Source organism: Labeo rohita, chromosome 8 (assembly GCF_022985175.1).
Source record: "Labeo rohita strain BAU-BD-2019 chromosome 8, IGBB_LRoh.1.0, whole genome shotgun sequence".
NCBI classification, from domain to species: Eukaryota; Metazoa; Chordata; class Actinopteri; order Cypriniformes; family Cyprinidae; genus Labeo; species Labeo rohita.
Genome location: NC_066876.1, coordinates 11831688 through 11857832, shown reverse-complemented (window position 1 = coordinate 11857832; position 26145 = coordinate 11831688). Strand labels below are relative to the sequence as shown.

General features: G+C 38.9%; 2 protein-coding genes across 3 annotated transcripts; one reads left to right on the top strand and one right to left on the bottom strand.

Annotated features, from left to right (window-relative positions):
* The first annotated feature begins 3406 nt into the window (after nucleotides 1–3406).
* Nucleotides 3407–16393, top strand: LOC127169701 (phospholipase A2, minor isoenzyme). 2 transcript variants are annotated; one of them, XM_051117253.1, is made up of 4 exons: nucleotides 3407–3549; nucleotides 13191–13341; nucleotides 15971–16104; nucleotides 16221–16393. In XM_051117253.1, the coding sequence occupies exons 1-4, from the start codon at nucleotides 3501–3503 to the stop codon at nucleotides 16337–16339; spliced, it is 453 nt and encodes a 150-aa protein (XP_050973210.1). In that variant the 5' UTR covers nucleotides 3407–3500; the 3' UTR covers nucleotides 16340–16393. The 2 variants fall into 2 exon arrangements, with proteins under 2 accessions (XP_050973210.1, XP_050973209.1); XM_051117252.1 differs by lacking the exon at nucleotides 3407–3549 and adding an exon at nucleotides 11740–11882.
* LOC127169903 (uncharacterized) lies at nucleotides 16394–24518 on the bottom strand. The gene is made up of 15 exons (XM_051117577.1): nucleotides 24381–24518; nucleotides 24073–24163; nucleotides 23675–23752; nucleotides 23502–23588; nucleotides 23249–23388; nucleotides 22636–22748; nucleotides 22347–22500; nucleotides 21364–21430; nucleotides 20795–20878; nucleotides 20460–20543; nucleotides 20299–20376; nucleotides 18450–18488; nucleotides 17748–17887; nucleotides 17550–17662; nucleotides 16394–17474 (listed from the first exon to the last, which is right to left on the bottom strand). Exons 2-15 carry the CDS (start codon nucleotides 24140–24142, stop codon nucleotides 17309–17311), a joined length of 1413 nt encoding a protein of 470 aa, XP_050973534.1. The 5' UTR covers nucleotides 24143–24163; nucleotides 24381–24518; the 3' UTR covers nucleotides 16394–17308.
* Nucleotides 24519–26145: the final 1627 nt, after the last annotated feature.

Genomic DNA, 26145 nt, shown 5'->3' with positions numbered 1-26145 from the left:
AACAAAGTTTTAAAAGACTTGATTAAAAATTATTAATTAGGAATTAATTTCAAGGTCACTAATCAAATAAGTACATTTGCGACACTGATCATGTGACTCTTTGATCAAGCTCAATATGTTCAAGACGATTCTGGAGAACATTATCATCAGGTTTTAACACAAACTTGTGAAGTTCAAGGGCTGAGAAACCAAATTCAACTGTTTTTGCTGATGATATATATTGCGATGATATTTTATGATTATTAAAGGGGTCGTTGGATGTCCATTTTCCACAAGTTGATATGATTCTTTAGGGTCTTAATGAAAAGTCTATAACATACTTTGATTAAAATTTCTCAGTGGTAGTGTAAAAAAACACCCTTTTTACCATGTCAAAATCAGCTCTGCAGAAATCATCCCATTCTGTTGCGTGTTCCCTTAAATGCAAATGAGCTCTGCTCACCCTGCCCCCCTCTCGTCTGTGGGGTGACGAGCCATGCTCTGTTCACTTTAGCCGCATTTAGCCACTAAACTTTCTAACTGTACTTTGTACAGTTGCTGTAAGTAAAGCTGGATCATGAATGATTCGCATGAACATATGGATATATGTAGATCGGGAGGTGCACTCCCTTCACAGACAAACGTAATCCACTGCGTCTTCAGCGGCTCAGATGTCGGGAGTAAATGACGACTACTATATTCATTATTACATCTAACAACAAAACACCCCAATCGCTTAGGAGCCATTCTTGTCTACATCCCTGCTCCAGCATCGAAACAATGGCTATCAGACTGTTACAGCTCATTCAGGGCGGGTCTAAGGTAAGACACCGGTGTCAATCAAACTATCGTGGGAGCGGCCTCTGTCGGTGTGACGTTACACAGAAGCTGAGAATGGACATCAAATTTGACATCAAAAATTAGGGGGTTGAAGAAAAATGCTGACAACATACTTATGTAAGTATGTACAAACACAAAGAGGACGAGAACAAGAAGAGGACCCACGGTAAAGAGGGTTCGTGGGTGGACAGGGTGGGAAGCAGTTCTTCTGTTTTCCAGTCTGTTAGCCATTCTTTATTGTCCAGCTCCACAAGGACTCCCACTGCTGTGGATATTGCTGGTTCACACACCTTGTCAGACCTGCATTGGGCCTTATGCTCCTCAGTGGGTGTAAGCTCCCCGACTGCTGTGGGCTCTATATTGTAATATGTGTTGCAGGGTGGTAGTGGGCTGGGCTCTAAGATGTGCTCCATGTGGACCACTGGAGGATCTTGGGCAGGCAGGTTTGGGACAAGTATACCTGGTTTGGAACGGGCTTCCTCTTTCACAATTAGCGGAGTATTTCACTTCCAGAACAAAAATGTACAGATAATTGCTCCTCTGGAATATTTTTGTGGGTCCAAAGATGATGAAAAAGGTTCCAAAAGTAAATAAAAGAACACAGTTTATTAAAAAAAGAAGAAGAAGGTAATTCAAACTGCAAACCAAGCTACAAAACAGTGTGCATTGCACATCAAATACCAGACAACTGAACACTGAACAACATTAGTTCACTTCCAGAATAAAAATTTCCTGATAATTTAACTCACCGCTGTGAAGGTGTTCATGCCATTCTTTCTTCAGTAGAAAAGAAATTAAGGTTTTTGAGGAAAACATTCCAAGATTTATTTTCTATATAGTGGACTTCAATGGGAGCCAATAGGTTTTAAAGGGCTCTACACGATCCCAGCCAAGGAATGAAGGTCTTATCTAGCAAAACAATGTCATTTTCAAATAAATAAATAAATAAATAAAATAATAATAATAATAAAGATTTATATACTTTTTATCCAAAAATGCTCCTCTAGCACTAGCTCTGCGTCCATGACTTCACACATTATGTAGTCACGTTGGAAAACAACAATCTTTACAAAACAAGGTAAAACAACAATGTCAGACGATTTTTAAGTTGGAAGAGAAAATTCCAACTTAATTTGATTCATTTAAACAGTTGATTTATTCAGGAACTGATTCATTTAAACGGTTGATTCATTCAGGAACGAAACACCGTCATGTTGTTTAGAGACTCAAAACAGTGCAGTGGCTGTGTTTGGAATGATTTTTTTGTTGAAATACAGCAAAAATAGAAAATATGGTGTCTAAAACATAAGTTTCTTAATATTAACTTCTAGTTTATTAAACTGTTGTACTGTATAAACTGTATCAGTATGTTACTGTATAAACTGTATAAAATTGATATCATATTTGTGATTTTTGCCAAAAAAAAAAAAAAATGCACTCTTTGTGTTATATTGATTAACTATATGAAATGTTATAAATATACATTTACTGCCCCCATATCCTGAATTTTGGGAAAATGCATTTTATTACACTGAATCACGCAGTGAAAGAACGCACTCTGAATGAGCACATTCAGTCTAGCTAGTTTTTAAGCACTCATAACTCCCTTTTATAATCAGTGAAGCTGTCTATACACTGTATGATAAATAAATCTCTTACTTACATAGTTCGTATATCTGCACTTTGTTGCTTAAGATGAGGAGTTCAATCTGAACAAAACTCCAGGTTTCCGCAATTTCTGTTCTGAACGCCTCTGATTGGCCACTGTATTCTAAACTCAATAGAGTCGTGTGTGATTGGTTATAATGCGCAACGCTGTAAAAACAAAATATGATTTAAGGCGAGCAGGTCTAAATTTAATACAGCAATCGAATCTTTTAATTATTATTATATTTTAAAGTATTATATTTAGTATTTTTTTAGTATTATATTTAGTATTATATTTTTATTGAAAAACCAGGTGACCCCCCAAGTATATTTTTTGGGTGTTATGGGGGGTCCCTTAATGCTTATGGGAGGTCCGGGTCCCCCCAAACTCCTAAACTGAAAATGTATAAATTCAAACTTACATTAAATGCAATTAGTTGTCCATTAATATGCTTTTTGAGCCAGGACATGAGTACATCTTTTTTTAAGTGTGCATAAGTGTTATATTAAACAGTCATGAAAGAGTACTCTCTTTAAGTATGCTTAAGTACGCCTTTTATTTCATTAGTATATTATCTGCAAGTAAGAGCTGAAGTACACTACAAGTGCATATCAGTACAATGAAACACACTCCTTTATACAACCTTCTTTCAGATAGCAATGATGAGTGTGAAATGTTATTCTGCCAGTGTGACAAGGTTGCAGCGAATGTTTTGCTCAATAATGCCTCAAATAGACTGAATTCTTATACCAGCTGTGCAAATTGCAAACACATGCTGACGTTCCCAAAGATCAAACACACACCTACACATACACAAGTGTACGTAGATGCACTTAACTTGCACAAAACAACTTAACTTGTAACAATCTCAGCAACTGTACTTTTGGCCGCTTGTGTGTGCATGTGTGCACCATTATAAACATATCCTATGTTTGTAATTCACAAAGTTATCAAAGTGTCCAGCCCATCAAGGTTAAATAAATAAGTTTAGACCTATAAATAATAAGTCGCTAACACCTGTTTAGTCTTCACCATGAACACCTTCCTGTCTCTCGTGATCCTGAGTGTGAGTCTGCCCGCCTGTGAGTACACTTAAGATCTCAAACTTGTGGAGTTCAAGGGCTGAGAAACCAAATTCAACTGTTTTTGCTGATGATATATATTGCGATGATATTTTATTATTATTAAAGGGCTCGTCGGATGTCCATTTTCCACAAGTTGATATGATTCTTTAGGGTCTTAATGAAAAGTCTATAAGATACTTTGTGTTACCGGGAAGGAGAGACGTGAGGCGAGCGGATCCATGCGCGAGCTTTTATTTATAGGACGTGACAAAGACATGGTCGTACAGGCAGGGTCGAAACAGGAGCAGACAGGAATATAACAGGCAATCGTAAAGAATAATCCAATAAGCAAGAGCGAGAGTCCGAAAAGGCAGGCGGCGTACGGTCGAAAACGGGATGGGCCAGGCAAGAGAACTAAACACTGGGAAACAAGGAAACTAGGAAACGCTATAGAAACAAATACAACAATACAACAATCCGTGGTTTGCAAGTGGAAAGACCGGGGCTTTTATAGCGCCGCTGATAGGTCGCGGGTGAAGTGCAATGGCTGATGGGGAATGTAGTCCGGGGTGTGGTGCAACAGTCTGTGTGTGACAGGGCGAGAGTGACATCTGGCGGTGAGCGGTGAGCGGACAGCGGGACACTGACCAGATTCGTGACATAGCCCCCCCCCCAAGGAGTGGCTTCCAGACGCTCCAACAGAATAACAGTCCAGGGGAGCGGTGGGGCGGGAGTGAGACAGGGCGAGGGCTGGAGGACCAGGTCCATGTGGGAGGCCCAGTGATTGAGGCAGGACCAACAGAGCAGGAGCCCACCAGGGTGGGGCTGGAGGCGGAGCAGGAGGCACAGGAGCCCTCCAGGGCGGTGCCGGAGGCGGAGCAGGAGGCACAGGAGCTCTCCAGGGCGGTGCCGGAGGCGGAGCAGGAGGCACAGGAGCCCTCCAGGGCGGTGCCGGAGGCGGAGCAGGAGGCACAGGAGCCCTCCAGGGCAGTGCCGGAGGCGGAGCAGGAGCCCTCCAGGGCGGAGCCGGAGGCAGAGCAGGAGGCGCAGGAGCCCTCCAGGGCGGAGGCGGAGGCGGAGCAGAAGGCGCAGGAGCCCTCCAGAGCGGAGGCGGAGCAGGTGCCCTCCAGGGCGGAGGCGGAGCAGGAAGCACAGGAGCCCTCCAGGGCAGAGGCGGAGGCGGAGCAGAAGGCGCAGGAGCCCTCCAGGGCGGAACAGGAGGCGGAACAGGAGGCGCCGAGGCCCTCCAGGGCTGAGCAGGAACCCGCGTCATGGATTGGGACCTGGGGAGAGCAGGGACAGAGGAGGCAGAGAGAACAGGGAGAGAAGCAGAGAGACCACAGGATAACGCCGCCTCCCTAGGAGGATCCACAGCCGAAGCTGACACCTCAGGAGGCATTGGCGCGGCCTCTCCGACAGGGAAGGCCTCTGGAGCTGACTCGTGGTCAGACAGGGCCTCTGGAGCAGACTTGAGACCAGACGGGACCTCTGGAGCTGACTCGAGACCAGACAGGACCTCTGGAGCTGACTCGAGACCAGGCGGGAGCTCTGGAGCAGGAAACCGCGTTATGGCCTGGGACCTAGGAACAGCAGAGACAGAGGAGGCAGACAGAATAAGGGGAGAAGCAGAGAGGTTGTAGAGGGATGCCGCCTCCGTGGGAGGATCTACAGCCAAGGCTGACACCTCAGGAGGCATTGGCATGGCTTCTCCAAGTGAGGGGAGCTCTGGAGCAGGCTTGTGATCAGACGGGAGCTCTGGAGCAGGCTTGTGATCAGACGGGAGCTCTGGAGCTGACTCCGGAACAGACGTGACCTCAGGAGCTGAGTGTGCAGCCCACACACACCAGAAGGCCACTGCCATTATAGGAAGAGCAGCGGCAGGTGACAGGACATCATTATAGGAGGGTTCTGACAATGTTGATGGTACTAGGATGTTTGAAGATCGCCCTGACCCTAGTGGTGGTTCCACCACGCTGGCCTCCATGACTGGCCGTGCCCTTGGGGTGTTGGATGAGTTGTGACTTGACTCTGGGCCGTCAGACGTGACATGGTGAGGCTCTGGACAGATAGACGAGATGTGACGGGGCTCTGGAAGGTCATACGACCAGATGTGACTTGGCTCTGGGCGGTCAGACGAGACGTGACTTGACTCTGAAACAACAGCAATACCTTGACTTGGCTCAATAAGTGGCGCTGTGACTTGACCTGACACGTGAAGTCCAGCGATGATTTGTCTTGGCCTATGAGGATCAACGGTGACTTGACCTGGTTCGTGGTGACTGGCTGAGGCCTGACTTGGCTTGTGAAGAGCAACTGTGACTTGACTAGGCTCGTGGAGATCAGCTGTGGCTTGACTTGGTTCGTGAAGATCAGTAGTGAATTGACTTGACTCTTGGAGATCAGCAGTGATTTGACTTGGCTCGTGAAGATCAGTAGTGACCTGATTTGACTCATGGAGATCAGCGGTGACTTGAACTGGCTTGTGAGGATCAATGACTTTACTTGACTCAGGAACCACGGCTGTGACTTCACTTGACGCAGGAACGACCGCCTTGCCATTGCTTGACGCAGGAACGACCGCCTTGACGTTGCTGGACTTGGAAGCTTGACTGGACCTGGAAGCTTGACTGGACTTGGAGGCTTGACTGGACTTGGAGGCTTGACTGGACTTGGAGGCTACAGCTGTAGCCTGACTTGACTCTGGAGCAGCGGCTGAAGTTTGACTTGGCTCTGGAATAACAGCAGCAGCTTGACTTGGCTCATGAGGATCTGCTATAACCTGGCCTGGCTCATGGAGATCCGCTGTACCGGGACTTGACTCATGAACAACATGGCTTGGCTCAGGAACAACAGCTGTAACGTGACTTGACTCAGGAACAACATGGCTTGACTCAGGAGCAACAGCTGTAGCGTGACTTGACTCGTGGGGAACAACTGTGACTTAGCTTGACTCATGGAGAACGACGGCTTTGGCTTGACTTGACTCTGTGTCTTGACTTGACTCTGTGTCTTGACTTGACTCAGGGGTAGCCGCCGCGGCATGAAGGAGCGCCATTTTAGCTGCCCATACCGTCACTAGAGGTGTGTCCAGTACGTGGGCCATCATGACCACAGGTGGCGTCCGGGCGCTGACCACAGGTTCTGTAATGGCGGCCATATTGTGGAGTGGCTTGGAGACGGCGGCCATCTTGTGCAGTTGCTTGGAGACGGCGACCATCTTGTGCAGTTGCTTGGAGACGGCGGCCATCTTGTGCAGTGGCTCTGGCGTGGCAGCCATCTTGTGCAGTGGCTCTGGCGTAGCAGCCATCTTGTGCAGTGGCTCAGGAAAGATGGCTGTAATTTGACTTGAGACAGGGGCAATAGCTCTGACTTGACTTGACACAGGAAACACAGCTGCAATTTGACTTGACTTGGGAACTTGACTAGACTCGGGAAATGCAGCCGCAACTTGACTGGACTCAGAAACTTGACTTGACTCAGGAAACACAGCTGCAACTTGACTTGACTTGGAAACTTGACTTGACTCAGGAAATGCAGCTGTAACTTCATATAGCTCTGGTATGGCAGCTGTGACGTGACGGAGCTCTGTTTCCGCCGCCATCTTGTGAACGGGCTCTGCCGTCGCCGCCATCTTGTGAGCGCGCACCGCTGTCGCCGCCATTGCTTGAGCACGCTCCTGCACGACCGCCATTTCACGAGCGATCCAGGCAGCAAACGTGTTTGTGGGATCATGCTCCGGCATGACCGCCAATTTGCGAGTGGGACGCGCGGGCGCCATTACCACATTGTCGCGTTCCCTCTGCGCGACCCCTACGGTGCACGGCGAACCCACACACAACAGCGCAAAGTTCAGAAACGCCTCCAGTGACGAGCGTGGGCCCTCGCGTCTCAATTTTGTACAGAGGGGCTGGTTCACGCCATCACAAAAAATCTAAATTTTTATACAGTCCGGGAGAGTGGAATGGTTGGCAATTGAAAGAAACTCACGGATGTATTGATCCAGTGTGTGCGGTCCTTGTTTGATCCGGCAAAGAATCCTGTCTGTGTCCATATCATGTGAATGTCCGGGTAAAAAGCTGCTGGATCCTGTTGTGACGGATTGTTCTGTTACCAGGAAGGAGAGACATGAGGCGAGTGGATCCATGCGCGAGCTTTTATTTATAGGACGTGACAAAGACATGGTCGTACAGGCAGGGTCGAAACAAGAGCAGACAGGAATATAACAGGCAATCGTAGAGAATAATCCAATAAGCAAGAGCGAGAGTCCGAAAAGGCAGGCGGCGTACGGTCGAAAACGGGATGGGCCAGGCAAGAGAACTAAACACTGGGAAACAAGGAAACTAGGAAACGCTAAAGAAACAAATACAACAATACAACAATCCGTGGTTTGCAAGTGGAAAGACTGGGGCTTTTATAGCGCCGCTGATAGGTCGCGGGTGAAGTGCAATGGCTGATGGGGAATGTAGTCCGGGGTGTGGTGCAACAGTCTGTGTGTGACAGGGCAAGAGTGACATCTGGCGGTAAGCGGACAGCGGGACACCGACCAGATTCGTGACACTTTGATTAAAATTTCTCAGTGGTAGTGTAAAAAAACACCCTTTTTACCATGTCAAAATCAGCTCTGCAGAAATCATCCCATTCTGTTGCATGTTCCTTTAAATGCAAATGAGCTCTGCTCACCCTGCACCCCTCTCGTCTGTGGGGTGACGAGCCATGCTCTGTTCACTTTAGCCGCATTTAGCCACTAAACTTTCTAACTGTACTTTGTACAGTTGCTGTAAGTAAAGCTGGATCATGAATGATTTGCATGAACATATGGATATATGTAGATCGGGAGGTGCACTCCCTTCACAGACAAACGTAATCCACTGCGTCTTCAGCGGCTCAGATGTCGGGAGTAAATGACGACTACTATATTCATTATTACATCTAACAACAAAACACCCCAATCGCTTAGGAGCCATTCTTGTCTACATCCCTGCTCCAGCATCGAAACAATGGCTATCAGACTGTTACAGCTCATTCAGGGCGGGTCTAAGGTAAGACGCCGGTGTCAATCAAACTATCGTGGGAGCGGCCTCTGTCGGTGTGACGTTACACAGAAGCTGAGAATGGCCTGATTTGAAAAAGGGGATATTATTTTTACAGATTAATTAAAAACCAGTGGGTGGATTTTTGTCATTACAGGGTAGATTTGTACATACACTGCCAACACACATTTATGTTCAAACAACATGTAAAAGTGAACTTTACATCTAAAGACCCCTTTAAATTATATAAATAGAAAGCTTGGAAGCCTTGTTACTAGTGGTGTCAAACTTTTGGACCTCACTGAAAAACATGAGGGGCCCTACCTTGCACCTCCATCGCACATTTAGAAAAATTAGCATTTTCTGGGAGAAAAAAAAAAAGAATAAATTATTTAGAAAAATTACAACAAATGAATATTACAGGTATTGTTAGTATAGTTTACATATGGAAACACCTATATAAAAATAAAATTTTACAAAGACATAAAAAGTGGACTTGAGGGTCTCCAGAGAAAGTCTAACATCAGCAACATCTTAGCTGACCTAAGAGACTTTGAAGAATCATTATCAAAATTCAACTCTATATGGTAAAAAAATCCCATGCATCCAACATGTTTTGCTAAATTTGACATCAAAAAATTAGGGGGGTTGAAGAAAAATGCTGACAACATACTTATGTAAGTATGTACAAACACAAAGAGGACGAGAACAAGAAGAGGACCCACGGTAAAGAGGGTTCGTGGGTGGACAGGGTGGGAAGCAGTTCTTCTGTTTTCCAGTCTGTTAGCCATTCTTTATTGTCCAGCTCCACAAGGACTCCCACTGCTGTGGATATTGCTGGTTCACACACCTTGTCAGACCTGCATTGGGCCTTATGCTCCTCAGTGGGTGTAAGCTCCCCGACTGCTGTGGGCTCTATATTGTAATATGTGTTGCAGGGTGGTAGTGGGCTGGGCTCTAAGATGTGCTCCATGTGGACCACTGGAGGATCTTGGGCAGGCAGGTTTGGGACAAGTATACCTGGTTTGGAACGGGCTTCCTCTTTCACAATTAGCGGAGTATTTCACTTCCAGAACAAAAATGTACAGATAATTGCTCCTCTGGAATATTTTTGTGGGTCCGGTATTCTGTAATATTTACATCCAAAGATGATGAAAAAGGTTCCAAAAGTAAATAAAAGAACACAGTTTATTAAAAAAAGAAGAAGAAGGTAATTCAAACTGCAAACCAAGCTATAAAACAGTGTGCATTGCACATCAAATACCAGACAACTGAACACTGAACAACATTAGTTCACTTCCAGAATAAAAATTTCCTGATAATTTAACTCACCGCTGTGAAGGTGTTCATGCCATTCTTTCTTCAGTAGAAAAGAAATTAAGGTTTTTGAGGAAAACATTCCAAGATTTATTTTCTATATAGTGGACTTCAATGGGAGCCAATAGGTTTTAAAGGGCTCTACACGATCCCAGCCAAGGAATGAAGGTCTTATCTAGCAAAACAATGTCATTTTCAAATAAATAAATAAATAAATAAAATAATAATAATAATAAAGATTTATATACTTTTTAACCAAAAATGCTCCTCTAGCACTAGCTCTGCGTCCATGACTTCACACATTATGTAGTCACGTTGGAAAACAACAATCTTTACAAAACAAGGTAAAACAACAATGTCAGACGATTTTTAAGTTGGAAGAGAAAATTCCAACTTAATTTGATTCATTTAAACAGTTGATTTATTCAGGAACTGATTCATTTAAACGGTTGATTCATTCAGGAACGAAACACCGTCATGTTGTTTAGAGACTCAAAACAGTGCAGTGGCTGTGTTTGGAATGATTTTTTTGTTGAAATACAGCAAAAATAGAAAATATGGTGTCTAAAACATAAGTTTCTTAATATTAACTTCTAGTTTATTAAACTGTTGTACTGTATAAACTGTATCAGTATGTTACTGTATAAACTGTATAAAATTGATATCATATTTGTGATTTTTGCCAAAAAAAAAAAAAAAAAAAAATGCACTCTTTGTGTTATATTGATTAACTATATGAAATGTTATAAATATACATTTACTGCCCCCATATCCTGAATTTTGGGAAAATGCATTTTATTACACTGAATCACGCAGTGAAAGAACGCACTCTGAATGAGCACATTCAGTCTAGCTAGTTTTTAAGCACTCATAACTCCCTTTTATAATCAGTGAAGCTGTCTATACACTGTATGATAAATAAATCTCTTACTTACATAGTTCGTATATCTGCACTTTGTTGCTTAAGATGAGGAGTTCAATCTGAACAAAACTCCAGGTTTCCGCAATTTCTGTTCTGAACGCCTCTGATTGGCCACTGTATTCTAAACTCAATAGAGTCGTGTGTGATTGGTTATAATGCGCAACGCTGTAAAAACAAAATATGATTTAAGGCGAGCAGGTCTAAATTTAATACAGCAATCGAATCTTTTAATTATTATTATATTTTAAAGTATTATATTTAGTATTTTTTTAGTATTATATTTAGTATTATATTTTTATTGAAAAACCAGGGGACCCCCCCAAGTATATTTTTTGGGTGTTATGGGGGGTCCCTTAATGCTTATGGGAGGTCCGGGTCCCCCCAAACTCCTAAACTGAAAATGTATAAATTCAAACTTACATTAAATGCAATTAGTTGTCCATTAATATGCTTTTTGAGCCAGGACATGAGTACATCTTTTTTTTAAGTGTGCATAAGTGTTATATTAAACAGTCATGAAAGAGTACTCTCTTTAAGTACGCTTAAGTACGCCTTTTATTTCATTAGTATATTATCTGCAAGTAAGAGCTGAAGTACACTACAAGTGCATATCAGTACAATGAAACACACTCCTTTATACAACCTTCTTTCAGATAGCAATGATGAGTGTGAAATGTTATTCTGCCAGTGTGACAAGGTTGCAGCGAATGTTTTGCTCAATAATGCCTCAAATAGACTGAATTCTTATACCAGCTGTGCAAATTGCAAACACATGCTGACGTTCCCAAAGATCAAACACACACCTACACATACACAAGTGTACGTAGATGCACTTAACTTGCACAAAACAACTTAACTTGTAACAATCTCAGCAACTGTACTTTTGGCCGCTTGTGTGTGCATGTGTGCACCATTATAAACATATCCTATGTTTGTAATTCACAAAGTTATCAAAGTGTCCAGCCCATCAAGGTTAAATAAATAAGTTTAGACCTATAAATAATAAGTCGCTAACACCTGTTTAGTCTTCACCATGAACACCTTCCTGTCTCTCGTGATCCTGAGTGTGAGTCTGCCCGCCTGTGAGTACACTTAAGATCTCTTCTACCATTCAGACCCTTTTTTTTAATTTTATTTATTATATCTGATTATGTATGCAAAGCAAGTATTTAACATATAGAGATATTGAATATAATTTACAAAACAGAATGTATTTATTGTTGTTCATTTGTGTAAACTGTGTAAATTAATGTAAATAAATAATAAAAATATAATAAATGTAAAAATATTATATAAATAATATAAATATAAATAAATAATTAAGAAATCCAGTCTGTTGTTTACATAACATTTTGTTTTTGGGCCATTTCACCGAATGGGTGCCATTTCATGTACAAATATGCATAAAAATTAACTATAAAATACATTTTATTATTACGCAAAGTGTCCTGCACATTAATCTGACTGCAAATGTATAATATTTAATTTAAAAAAAAAATTAAAAACTACCTAAAACACTGAAAATACAGCATTTATGCAAGTCCCCAGTGTCTAACGCTACATTTTAACATGAAATATAACATTTAAAATCTTTCAAAAATCATTTTTATTTTGCATTTTTGTGTACCTCTGTATCCCATGTGTGATTTAAATACATTTATTTCAAAATAAATTTATAATTGGTTTAGATAAAATACACATTTTAGTTGTGTCCCCAGGTTTTCACTCAGTTCTGTTTCCCTCAACACATCTCCCCTTTTAAAAAACTGGAAAATTCCACAAGACAAATTTTCAACATAAAATTGCAACATCTGGATTTCCGGAAGGCAATGAAATGACCAAAAGCATGTGGTCTTATTTTCTTTTCTGGGGTTAAACCACCAGTTAAAAGTTAAACCACTATTTTTTAAATTAAGTTTGGTCCATCAAATTGCGTCACAAAAAAAAAAAAAGGTGTAAAATACACCTGTATGTAGATAAATAGTTCATCATATTTTTTTTATGATAAATATTATTTTTTGACCATGACATTTCTTTCAAATAAACACCTGCCTGAGGGGAAAACAAAGGAATTTGTTGACATTTTTTTAAACATGCTTTTTAAAAGACATAAGAGTTTTGGTAACAGGACTGAGAAAAATCCATCCATCTTCCACTTTAAGATTCTGTAAAAAATTCAGTAAAGTTACCGGCGATGGACCAATACAGATTTTGAATAGTTAAATATGTGTATTACTACATTCCATCTGAAAAAAAGCTAGAAAATGATTTTGGTTTTTTTTTGGAAGAGTTTTGGAAGCAAATGGCTCCCATTCGTGGAATGGCCCTTTTATTGCATCATTAGATTGCTAATCAGTATGAAGCACTGATAAACTATCACTGTTCAACAGTGCTGGCGAGTCCAGACTACCGTGCGCTGTGGCAGTTCAGGGATATGATCCTCTGTACCATCCCTGACAGCAATCCTTTACTGGATTACGCAGACTACGGATGCTACTGTGGACTGTCAGGCTCGGGCACCCCCGTGGATGCACTAGACAGGTCAGATTCATCAGGTTACATGGACACTGAATTAATAACTTAAATCAGTTTTGTCAGTCACACTTCAGCCTGCTCCGGTTGAGAAATTTATTGCGAAGTTTATAAATGTTTAAAGCTGTTGCACAAATGAATTTATTTTTGTAGGCAGCAGCATGCATTGCGGAAAAAAAATACTACAGTTAAAGACTTTTAAGGAGATGTTTCATAAAGGTTTGGCACAACAGTAAACCTAATCATCCTGGCTCATGAATATTAATTAGGCGATGTAATGTTTACCAATAAAGAGGCAACATCTCTTCTTCACAGCAGCCAAGCAACACAAACATCTTTTTGTATAGTTCACTCGAAAATAAAAATTTGGCCAATAATTACTCACCCTCATATCGTTCTAAACCCGTAAGATCTTCGTTTATCTTTGGAACACAAATGAAGAGATTTTCGGACTTCGACGACGAGCATTTTTGCAAGCAGAGGAATGTACACACATGCGTCGTGGTACTAGTGAACACGCCTCAAACACCGACACGGAAGAGAAGAAACTGTTGAATGTTTGTTTTCTTTGCGCACGAAAAGAAGCTTCATAAAATTTAGGCTGAACCACTGATGGCAGATGGACTATATCATCAATGTCCTACTACCTTTCTGGGCCTTGAACGTGGTAGTACCATTGCTGTCTATGCAGGGTCAGAAAGCTCTCGGATTTCATCAAAATTCTGACGACAAACAAAGGTTTATGGGTTTGTAAGGACATGAGGGTGAGTAATCAATGACAGAATTTTCATTTTTGGGTGAACTATCCAGATTGGTAATTTTTTAAAGCATAATTCTAACTAAAATATTCTAAGGTTTATGCTCAAATTAAGAAAAAAAATATTTCTTTAATTCAACTTCAAATTCTTTATCTTCTGATAAGTCTATTTCTGATACGCTACGGATGTTTAATGACGAAAATGTGTTACAATCAAGCTAATTTAAAGGGGTCATCGGATGCTAAGTTCACTTTTTCATGTTGTTTGAACATTAATGTGTGTTGGCAGTGTATGTACAAATCTACCCTATAATGATAAAAATCCATGCAGTGGTTTTAAATTAATCTGTAAAAATAATATCCCCTTTTTCAAATCGAGCCATTCTCAGATGCCTGTCGTTGTGCCGTCACACCCACAGAGGCCGCTCCCACGATAGTTGATTGACATGAGCTCTTACCTCAGATCAGCTGTCACAGTCCAGTAACTTTCCTTGTTTTGAAGCCAGAGCAGGGATGTAAGTTAGACAAGAATATCTCTGATTGAATGATTGAGGTGTTGTTGGACGTAATAATGAACATAGTGGTCGTCATTTGCTCCCAACATCTGAGCCGCTGAAGATGCAGTGGATTACGTTTGTTTGTGAAGGGAATGTGCCTCCCGATCTACATATATCCGTCTATGTTCGCGCGAATCATTCATGATCCAGCTTCACTTACAGCAGAAGTGAGTATAAGTGTTTTTTTATGAATCTTTGCAATCGCTTTTCCTTATAACGTGGTACTTAAGAAAGTTTAGCGGCTAAATGCGGCTAATGTAAACAAGACCGTCTTTCCACAGAGAGAAGAGAGGGGCGGGGTGAGCAGAGCTCATTTGCATTTAAAGGAACAGCCCCTTAGAATGAGATGATTTTTGCAGAGCTGATTTTGGCAAGGTAAAAAAATGGTGTTGTTTTACAAAACCATTGATAATTTTTAATCAAAGTATATTAGAGACTTTTCATTAAGACCCTAAAGAATCATATCAACTTGTGGAAAATAGGCATCCGATGACCCCTTTAATACCTTCTTACTGAGATTTTCAAAAAAAAAAAACAGAATTCACAGGTTTGGTCAGTTACCTGGATGCGCTGCCATTTTGGAGATACTCGGATGTAAACCACACCATGGATTGCATGGTTAATGTACTAATGAATAGGTTGTTCTGCTAATTTATGCTGTTTTACCACAGAAAAAAAATGAAAGCTGCAAAATTATATAGAGAAGGACTTAGTAAGCAGCAAAGGGCACAACTGAAGTTAATAGGTGGTGAAGATACGTACAAGCAGTATTAATTAAGGTATTTGCCTAATATTTCACCTACCTGACTGGAAATGATAAGAACAAACACAAATGTTGTCGGAATTCTTGCTCTGGAAATCCTGGTTCAATTTGGCCAACCACAAACACCTACTTTCCTCAGACAGTTTTTTGCACTCTTCTCCTTGATTTTATAACGTTTGTCAGTCTATAGTGCTCTGAATGTTTTTCCCGGTCTGACTGATTAGTACAGCCCAAAACATGACAATAACTGACCATTTTCAGCAGCAATAATCAGCAAAATTTGAGTTCTGTTTGGTTCAGCAGCATTGTTTATGTTCAGTGCTGCCAACATGGCCGATTGATGATGCGTTGTGAAAACACTTTATAGTGTGAATATTAATTAAGCAGCTCGTGAATATGAATGATGTATCATTTTACCATTTCTCCATAAAGAAATTGGCTACATTTTTCTTTTCCACCGCAGCCAATCAACACAGACATCCTAAAATATAATAATTATTGATCAAAAAGTGAAGGCGACAAACTTTCCAAACATGTCCACTGCATTCTCTATCCCTCTAGGTGCTGTCAGGTGCATGATCAATGTTATTCTGATTCTTGGCAACATGACGACTGCTTTGGTATCGCAGACAACCCCTACACTCAAGTCTACTCATTCTCATGTGACACACCGGCAATGAAAGTCACCTGCCATGGTAAGATGCTACGCTTAGTAGGACAGAATGTAGTAAAGAAGTCTATCTTTGTAAAACCTAAACTGCATCTGGTTTGTGGCACATATTTGGACTGGTGATTTTTTTGTTTCTTGCAGCTGACTCAAATCGCCCCTGTGAGATGTTCATCTGTGAATGTGACAGAAAAGCAGCCGAATGCTTTGCACAAGCAGGTTACAACCCAGAGTACGAGCACTATCCTAGTGAAAAATGCTAATGAACTAAAACTTGATAAAGGATTAGGATTGTCTCATTAAAGACAGCAATGGTATATCTTGTAACAGTTTATTTTTGTTTATGCCAATTGATATTTAATTCAGAGCAGACAGATTCTTTAATGGTATATGCAAATTTATGCGATTAAAATTCTTACAATTTTTTACAAATACGCTTTAGTCTTTTTTCCAGTAAAGATGTCTAAGTTGGAAATTAAGTATTAGATATTAGGACTTGGATTTCAGAGGATATATTTTTGAAGAATGAAGTTTTTCAAATGCATTTTCTTCCAATTGGCAGTTTGTGCTTAAAACAAATAAAAACAATTAGCTAATTATTTAAACTTGTATATTCTTTATTAAATAATGCAATCTATTTGCATTTCTCAATTAAATGTGCAGTTCTCAATTAATTAAAAAAAAAAAAGATTCAGTAGATAATTTATAGTACATTTATATGCAATTATTGACAGAACTGTAATATAACCTTTTATAAATTAAACAGGCATACTTTAAGTGTTTAAAACAAGTATTTAAAAAAAAGAAATTGTCGTAATCCTGTATGGAAACTAGTCAATCACATTCAGTTTTGAAACAATATTTTATGCAGTACACACTGTAAAAAAAATTCTACTAAAAACATCTAAACATCCTTAAATTGTCCTGAGAAGCAAAATGTCCTTACTTATTAATATTGAGAGACTTTATCTTGAAGTAATGTTATTTTTTTGTCTTACTCCACTAATAAATTCTTAAGCATAAATCTAACTTAAATGTTCTGCTTTGTGCTTAAACTTAGAAAAAAAAAAATCAATTCAACTTCAAATTTAAGGAATATCCTCTGATAAAATCTTCAATTTTGTTATCATATAAATAAATCTTGTTTTAAGGAAGTTCAGATATTTTTTACTGGAAAAAAGAGACAAAAAACGACACAGATTTTTGCAGTGCTGGAGGTTAGTTGATGTTTGTCAGTGGCGCTTGGGTTTACCCTCACAGATGTAAGGGTAAGAAAGCGTACAGTCCGCATCATTCCACAGCCTCCGACTGCCCACCGTTACCCGAGCGTGAAGCTGCCCACAATCCTCACCATTTACACGGAAATCCCAGTCATCGGGTTGACCTATATCCCAGAGGCTGAAACAGACATCAGCAATTACTTAGGAGTTTTTCCTAATTGACCTTCTCTCATTTTTCTATATTAGTTCTTACGGTTCAGTAGACTTAAAGTCTGTTCCATCTACCCAGGTCCATTTTCCCTCTTCTTTCTCAACAAGCCCCATCCAGTAGCTGTCAGACAGCTTCAAGATGGAAGACAGGAAGTCCTGGTTCAAAAAGACACCAAACTCACATTTAACCTCACATAAGACTCTCACGAATTACTGTGATGCTGCATGTTTCTTGTCTTACAAGCTCAGCCAAGTTATTGACAACCACTAAATGTGATCCTTTCTCCACACAGTTTTTCTCAGCATTTTGCCAGTTCTTCTTTGATGCAGAATGAAAGTAGCACGAGTCTTTATAAAACACCCAGTTTTCCTGACAGGGACCTGTACAAACACAGTTAAACACACGTGCAATCAAAACATTTTAAATCAGGCAGGTTTCCAAGTCCAGTATAAATATTTTGCTAAGGAGTAAAGATCAGGGAATACAGTGGGGTCCAAAAGTCTGAGTCCACATCAGAAATCTGGGATTCATAATCTAATTTAAACTAGGAAATAAACAGAAAGTTGTATGATTTATAAAAAATGTTAAACAAAAAAAAACAAAAACATTTTCTTGTAAAATGAATAATTGGGAATACGTTTCTGCACTATTTCTAAATCACTAATCAAGTAAGTACTTTTGTGAAACAGCTCATGTCACTCTTTAAACAAGCCTACAATGTTCTTTGGATGAAAATGGAGAACATTACCATCAAGTTTTAACACAAACTTGTGGAGTTCACATGGTTCAGGTGCTTAGAAACCAGATTCAACTGTTTACTCTAATTGTTATGCTGATGATATATTTTTTCATGATGTTTTATTAAATTATATAAATGGAAAGCTTAGAAGCACTAGTGGTGTTAGACTTTTGGACCTCAGTGCAAAACATGAGGAGCCTCACCTTGCACTGGCATCACACGTTCAGAGAAATGAGCATTTTCTGAGAGAAAAATATAAATAAATAATTTAGAAAAATGACAACAAATTCAGTCTCATAAAAGTACAAGTGCTGCTCACTGCAGAGCCGAATGGCCTCCAGCTCCCCCTCTCTGGATGTCCAGCTCCACCTCTGTGTGAACTAATGGGTGGAGTTATGTTTAGGATAGGGGAAGGGGAAGGGTTAGGGTGTGGTTAGGTGTCTATCTCCACCTATTACCTCTAGTGAGGGGGAGCTGGAGCACTTCCTATTTGGCTCTGCAGCACTGTTTTTACCTAGTACTTTACTGCACCTTTCGCAGCAGTTTCAAAGAAAAATGTCCACTCAGTGGCACTAAAACACAGGTTCAATACATGAACCTTGGCACGTTTTTATTACGATGTTTTTGTTACATTGCTTCAGGTACGTATTGCGGCGGACTGTCGCTAAAAGTTAATGCTCTATCGTGTTGGAAATATACCCTACACCAAACCCAACCCTTAACCTACCCAATAGCATTGACTAGAGGTCGACTGATATTGGATTTTACAGATACCGATAACTAGATTGGACTGCACTGGCCAGTACAGATTAATTGACTGATAGTTTTTAAAATGGATACTGAACGGAAAATAAATAGTGCTCTTCTATTAAAAAAAAAAAAAAAAAAAAAAAAAGTAGCCTACTAAACCATATTTTGTAAATTAATAAAAATATTATTATTAATTATATACTGATCATTATCGTTAGTTCATTGTTCATTAATATTAACAAAAGCAAGTAAAAATGTTTTAAATATATCAGTAAATGTTGAAATGAACACACCCAAGGAAAAATACTACTAGCTTTTATCAGTCTTAATGTTACAAATGGATAATGTAAAGTGTTACCATTACATCAACAATCAAGCTGAAGATGGCCATATTTAAATATCTACACAAAGGCCACAGTATTGAAATTACATACATATATTAACTGCTTCTTTTCTAGAACATTTGGGGTTTATCTAATCGAAATATTAAAATATTTAGTCACACAACGGGTAAAAGTGCAGTGCCATGTCTAGAAGAACTCGCAGCTATCCGGTATCACACACTGGACACAACTGGACTAGAGGCCGCTCTCATGCTGTATAATGAGTAATTTCTGAGCCGCTCCAGCTACGGACCCGACCCGGAAAAACTATCGGCATGGATTTTTGCCGATAACCGATAGTTCTGCCTATCAACTATCGGTGCCGATTAATCTGCAAAACCGATACATCGGTCGACCTCTAGTGTTGACAAATGCAAAACTAATATAAAACGCATTTGTTGACGCAAGCGTGCCATTTGAATCTTCCGTGTGTGCAGATTTGAACTGTTTTGTCGAACCGTAGTTACACAGGGTTCGGACCGGAGTTCTTTACCTCTCAAATACATCTCCCTACAGCGTGAGCTACCGAACAAACCTACCGGTTTTGAAAACCCATAGATATAAAGCATAGATATGTGATGCTAACATTCAAAAGCATCAGTTTCCAAGTCTCCTAGCATATTAAAATAGTTTTAAAGTCATAACATAATATTCTTCAAGTAATTGTGCAAAAATTACACTTTATTAATCAAAACTATAAATCATACTTTGTGTGAAAAGGAACACAAGGTGGCGAGGTTTTACCGCCTCATGATAATTTCTTTTGGAAACTGCATACATATTTCACTGTCAGGTACGTTTTTGCCATGAGACCAGGTAAACAAATTAATATTACTGTTTTAATACAGTATAGTTTATATATGGATACACCTATGTAAAATTTAAACTTACAAAGACAGAAAAAGTGGTCTTTACTTACCCAATGGCACAGTTTTTGGTGCCTTGAGGGTCTCCAGAGAAAGTCTAACATTAGAAACATCTTGGCTGACCTGAGAGACTTTTAAAAAGCATAATCAACCAGATTTTCTAAATTCGACATCAACAAATTAGTCTTTGGAAGAAAAATGCTGAACAACATACTTTTAATTCCTACAGCCAGCGTCAGTATAAACACATAGAGTACGAGAATGCCATACAGTATGTACATCTTTCTGTTCTGTCTACCTGAGAAAAGAAAAAAAAAAGTTGAAACGTATGAATATGGAACAAACTTACACTGAAACTGCATTTTGAATTATGGAGTGTGAAAATCAATTTAACAAACAAGGAGTTACTACTGTGTTTCACTGCTATATCTGATTACTAGAAATGTTAGTCTTTCTTAGATTTATTCTTAATTTTGACTTCCATTTTTCTTCAAAACACATAATATGCAAACATTTCTTTCATTAAATGAGGGGGAAAAAAATTCTCACCTGATTCAAAAAAATATTTTTGCCCAGTGTGATTAATTTCTGCCTCAGGTGAGGTAAACCGGTCATATGATATAGATTCCATGTCTGAGAAATAAAGCAGGATGTATTTACATCAAATTATTATTTTTTTTATAATGGATTTTGTGCCAACATCTAAATATTGAGGTGTAAATAAACAGACTGAATGTACTGAATGCAAGGTTTCAGGGTCATGCGGCGAACAGTTGAACATTAACCTCTAGATTGACAAAATATATCTGAACTTCATCCTTTACAAACATGGAGAAGAGCAAATGAAATTGTCTGTTCACATACTGCTAGTTTAAAAAGACAGCAGAATGACAGGACTTCTGTATATCAGAGATTTATTAACTAACATACATTAAATACACAAAACCATATAAAAAAAAAAAAAAAAAAAAAAAAAAACAAGCACATACTTACAAGATCATTAAAAACTGTAAAATATTCGCATTACCAAATCAAAGTAGGACTTTACTATGAAGGACCATTCATTAAAATGCTTTCATGTAATTAAAAAAAAAACGGTCAAGTGCAGTGAATCTTACTGTTTAAAGTGACTGTTTCTGTTAGCTCTCCCTTCTCGGTTGCAGTCAGTGTCCTGATGGCTGTTCTCTGTCAGTCTGTCCTTACGCAACAGCTCCTAACCATTTCCAAGAGCAGTATCAACAGTCCTAACATCCTATTGGACTTTTTGAGACACTTGTATCCTCGTGTGTGTGTGTGATATATGACAAAAAAATTCAGTCAAGAATGCAGTTCTCTGACCTAAATGTTATGCTAAGTGTATGGATATAGATACATCATTTGAATACAGCTGGACGCATACACTACCATTCAAAAGAAATGTAAAGAAATGAATACCTATATTCAGCAAGGATGCTTTAAATTGATCAGAAGCAACAATAAACACACTTATTCATATATTAGATGTATAAATCAACTTTTGAATTAAAGTGTACGTATATTAAAGTAGACTGCATTTGATTTATTAAATAAATTCAAGTCTCCATCGTAACATCTACACTTGCTCACCACCAGAGGTCAGAATCATATTAATTGCATTATTAATTATGATTGTTTATTAAATTTCTGCAAATGAACCTTAATTCTGTGTCTTTGCATGACATGTTGATTACATTTTTAAAAACAAGAGTATTTTTTTTTCACTAGGAAACTCATGCTCAGTAATTCTGGGAGGCCTTTTGTTTAAAAGACAGTATATAAAGCATAAGTAGTAGTAATAATCATAATAATAACTATATCAGTTCAAATTGAATTAGGTAAAAAATTAGTTGAACAAATTATTAATTTTAGCGAAAAGTTTACTGTGTTCATATAACAGGACTGTACACTGGAACACTTTAAAAAGTGGCTAATAAATGGCAAAAGTATATTGAATGTGCATCAGTCAAGCAAGTACAATTTACAAACAAATAGAGGACATCTACAAATGCCATAAGGAGTGTTTCCAGAGCAGGGTTTTAGGAGAACAGTCTAATGCAGTCTGACATGATGGCATAGTTTCCTACCACATGCCTTTCTCTAGTTTGCGTTCACAAATGTGATACCGTTCACTGTGACAGTCAGCATCATGCATCAGCTTTCGACGCGCTGTGTCAGATCCTTTTAAGTGGACGCAGGACTCCATGTCCCAATGAGCAGGTTGATTTTCATCCCAGAAACTGAAAGAAGAACACAGAAGACGACTGATCTGGTTGGTATGTTATACAGTATCACTTCTGTTTCTTAATAACTTTTAAAAACAATTACAGACAATCTAAAACACATGCTTATGATGTATGACAATGACTTCTTACTGTGGAGTTGAATGGTAATTATCTCCATTAACCCAGAACCACTGGCCCGTTTTGTCCCTTTTGAGACCTATCCAGTAGTCAGTCCTCTTCTGAACAACCCTTGAAATGAACTCCTGAAATAAAGGGACAGGAATTAAACTTAATGAATATACTTTTTTGATTTCTAATTCATTTTGTATCTCTTACACCCAGCAAGTGAGTAACATTGTGAAATATTATTACAATTTAAGATACATTTCTATTCTATTTGATTCCTGTGATGGGAAACCTGAATTTTCAGTATCATTAATCCAGTCTTCAGTGTCACATGATCCTTCAGAAATCATTCTAAAATCCTGATTTGCATTTTTGTCATTATCAAAGAACAGTTGCCATAGTGCTGCTTAATATTTTTGAGGAAACTGTTACGTTTTCTTTTTTTTTTTTTTTTTTTTTTTTAGGATTCTTTAATTCTTAAAAAAGAACAGCATTTATTTGAAATAGAAATCCTTTTGCAACATGTCTTTATTGTCACTTTTGAACAATAAAAGTATTAATTTATACTTACTGACCCCAAACTTTTAAACAGTAAATGAAAATAAAAATATAAACTCATAGATGTCCATGTTCTTACCAGCTCCTCCTCATTGTTTACGACCATCAAGTGTGCCCCATGTCTGTTGCATAAAGACTCTGATAAATCCCAAGTCCCATAAACACTCGTTATCAAATAACAGCTGTTCTTATTTGAAACCCAACCATCCGAGCAGAGCCCTGTATTTAAGAAAAGAAAAAACACCATTATAGACACAACTTGCTTACAAGTGAAAAAAATCATTTAGACTTATAATATGCCAATTGTATTAATTTTTGGTAATTTTTCTTACCTTTGTCACCTTTGTACTGAAATGGGATAGGTGTAACATCATCTGAAAGAAGACCTCTGGTCTGATCCTCTTGTGAATGCTTCTTGACTAGAGGATGTTGAATTAAAAACAAACAAGTTACGCAACTATCATCCCATACAAATGTTCTGAGAGACATTATAAATCTGACTTACAGTTGAGACCTGTTACGATTCCTATTACCAAGAATGAAAACAGAAGGAGAACGGTGAACATGACACAAGCCACTTTGCCTGAAAATTGCAGTAAATAAACAAAAGTCGACAGTTTAGAACAGACTTTTACTCCGACATATCAAAATCAAACACTATATACTTTAGATGAGCTTATATTAAGCCTACATTAAATAGCAGATACCACCATGTTTTGCTAGTCAATTTTGTATTTAAAGCAAAATATTATGTAATAAATAAATGCCTGATGGCCTGATGACATGTGTTTTTCATTTCATAAATACCTCCCAACTGGACTTGAAGCTTTTAATGCATGAGCAGCCAACACCCATAGCCACTGTATCTTCTATAATAAGCTACAGTTATACTACATTACTTGCCTTGGTGGTAGAAGGGATCCACCCTGTCAGGATTTCCCTCCACATCATCTGAGAGTTTGTTGGACTGCATTCCTTGAGGTCAGCCTATAGCCTTTGGTAATGACAAAAATATGAAAATGCGCAATAAAACGCCGCTCCACAAAGTTCTCTAAATACTAGAGGTTTAAATACAACGTAACAAATCCGTTACATTTAATGCATAAAGATGCAGTGCTGTTTTGAGCATACACACAAAACAATGAGAAAACACTCTTAATTAGTTGTTTACTCTTTCTGGGCGTCAATAATCTTTAAGAAAACTTACTTACTGATCAGCGTGATTCCTTGCAACAGTTTTCCATGGCACAACATGGAAAGTGAAGATCGTGTGGAATGGTAAGATGACGCCAGAGGGGCTGGTCCTCCCCACGCAGCCAAACCAAAGCTCAGGGTTTTCTGCCAAGAACATCGCAGTTGCCAGAAATGCATGACAAAGTAGCTATAAAATATAAATATCTTTAGTGGTAAGTCAGAAAAAACAACTGTGCACGAGCTTTTTTGCATGCCTGTTGGCTTTTTAAAGTCACACTTGTCAACTCTAATCTAAAATAAATTCAGCAGCCTGCTGAAATCTCATATATTATGTTATGTCATCCTAATTAAAGACGTTAACACTGTTATATATATATATATATATATATATATGTGTCAGGGAATGCAAATTCAAGCTTAGTCTCCATGAGTGAATCGTTTAATTGAACTAGTCGCTCTTTCAAATGATTTTTTACCCATTCGCGTTTCTCTCTCCTATAGACTGGTTCTGTCTTCATAGATTGATTATCACTTAACTAATAGCATTTGAGTGCGGATTTCATTGGTTGGTTTTACTGAATGAACACGCCCACTTTAGTCGACATTTTGAGGACTGGAAGCCAGTGTTGCCATGTCCGCGGTTTTCCTGCGGAATTAGGCTACTTTAACACTGCTGCCGCGGTTGAAGTGACCCTAGTAACGCCATTTTTATCCCCTGGAATGCTAATTGTACCCAGGGAGTCCAGCCAAAAAACACATGTTTTTTTTTTTTTTTACCCTTTTGGAACGCGATTTTTACCGGGGAACCCCCTTCGAAATGCCATTGGGCTACTTTTGGACTAGTTTTAAGTAGCAATTGGGCGGGTTTTGTTGTAAAAACCTGGCAACCCTGCTCAAAGCTGCACAGCAACAGTCCTGCATGAATTAACTGAACAAACTACAGTGACTCATTGCTGCCACACACACATTTTTTCCACCCGTTTGTCACAATGTGTTATCAAGATGTTATGTCGTTTTAATGACATTTTTTCTCCTAATAACAAGATGTTGTGTTGTTTTAAGGACATCTTTTCTCGTCATAATATCTCGTCATTTCGAGAAAAGATGACGTTGTTATTGCAACAGTATTGAGTGGAAAAAAATAATATGTGTGGCTGTGTCACCGTAATGAACAAATGACCCTGGTCCACATAGGTCGATTTTTTTTAATTGAAATTTATACATAATCTGAAAGCTGAATAAATTAATGTATGGTTTGTAGGACAATATTTGGCCGAGATACAACTATTTGAAAATCTGGAATCTGAGGGTGAAAAAAAAATTTGGGAAATACTGAGAGAAATCACCATTAGTTCCAAGCAATGCATATTACTAATCAAAAATTAAGTTTCATATATTTACGGTAGGAATTTTACAAAATATCTTCAGTGGAACATGATCTTACTTAATATCCTTATGATTTTTGGCATAAAAGAAAAATCGATCATTTTGACCCATGCAATGTATTGTTGGCTATTGCTACAAATATACCCGTGCTTCCTTTGACAGGTTTTGTGGTCCAGGGTCACAAATCATTTTGCTTGTTAATAAGGATCTGCTCTGTTTGTTTAGCTGGTCATGAGTCAATTCCCTGCTGAAAAAAACAAACAAAACAAAACAAACAATAGAAACCATCACAGAAAATTCTAATGGTTTCCACTACAAATACCATTACAAACAATACAAACCTGCAACTTTTAATCATTAAAACTATTAAAATGGTTTCCTGTAGTGTATTTTAGG

Bases quoted from the DNA above. Each gene is read 5' to 3' on its own strand.
- LOC127169701 (XM_051117253.1), top strand. From the start codon at position 3,501: ATGAACACCTTCCTGTCTCTCGTGATCCTGAGTGTGAGTCTGCCCGCC. The intron at 3,550-13,190 runs GTGAGTACACTT...ACTGTTCAACAG, and splicing joins GAGTGTGAGTCTGCCCGCCT to TGCTGGCGAGTCCAGACTAC. The intron at 16,105-16,220 runs GTAAGATGCTAC...TGTTTCTTGCAG, and splicing joins AATGAAAGTCACCTGCCATG to CTGACTCAAATCGCCCCTGT.
- LOC127169903 (XM_051117577.1), bottom strand. From the start codon at position 24,142: ATGCAGTCCAACAAACTCTCAGATGATGTGGAGGGAAATCCTGACAGG. The intron at 20,377-20,459 runs GTATGTTGTTCA...GCTTTTTAAAAG, and splicing joins GCTGGCTGTAGGAATTAAAA to TCTCTCAGGTCAGCCAAGAT. The intron at 18,489-20,298 runs GTAAGTAAAGAC...TTTTTCTCTCAG, and splicing joins ACCAAAAACTGTGCCATTGG to AAAATGCTCATTTCTCTGAA.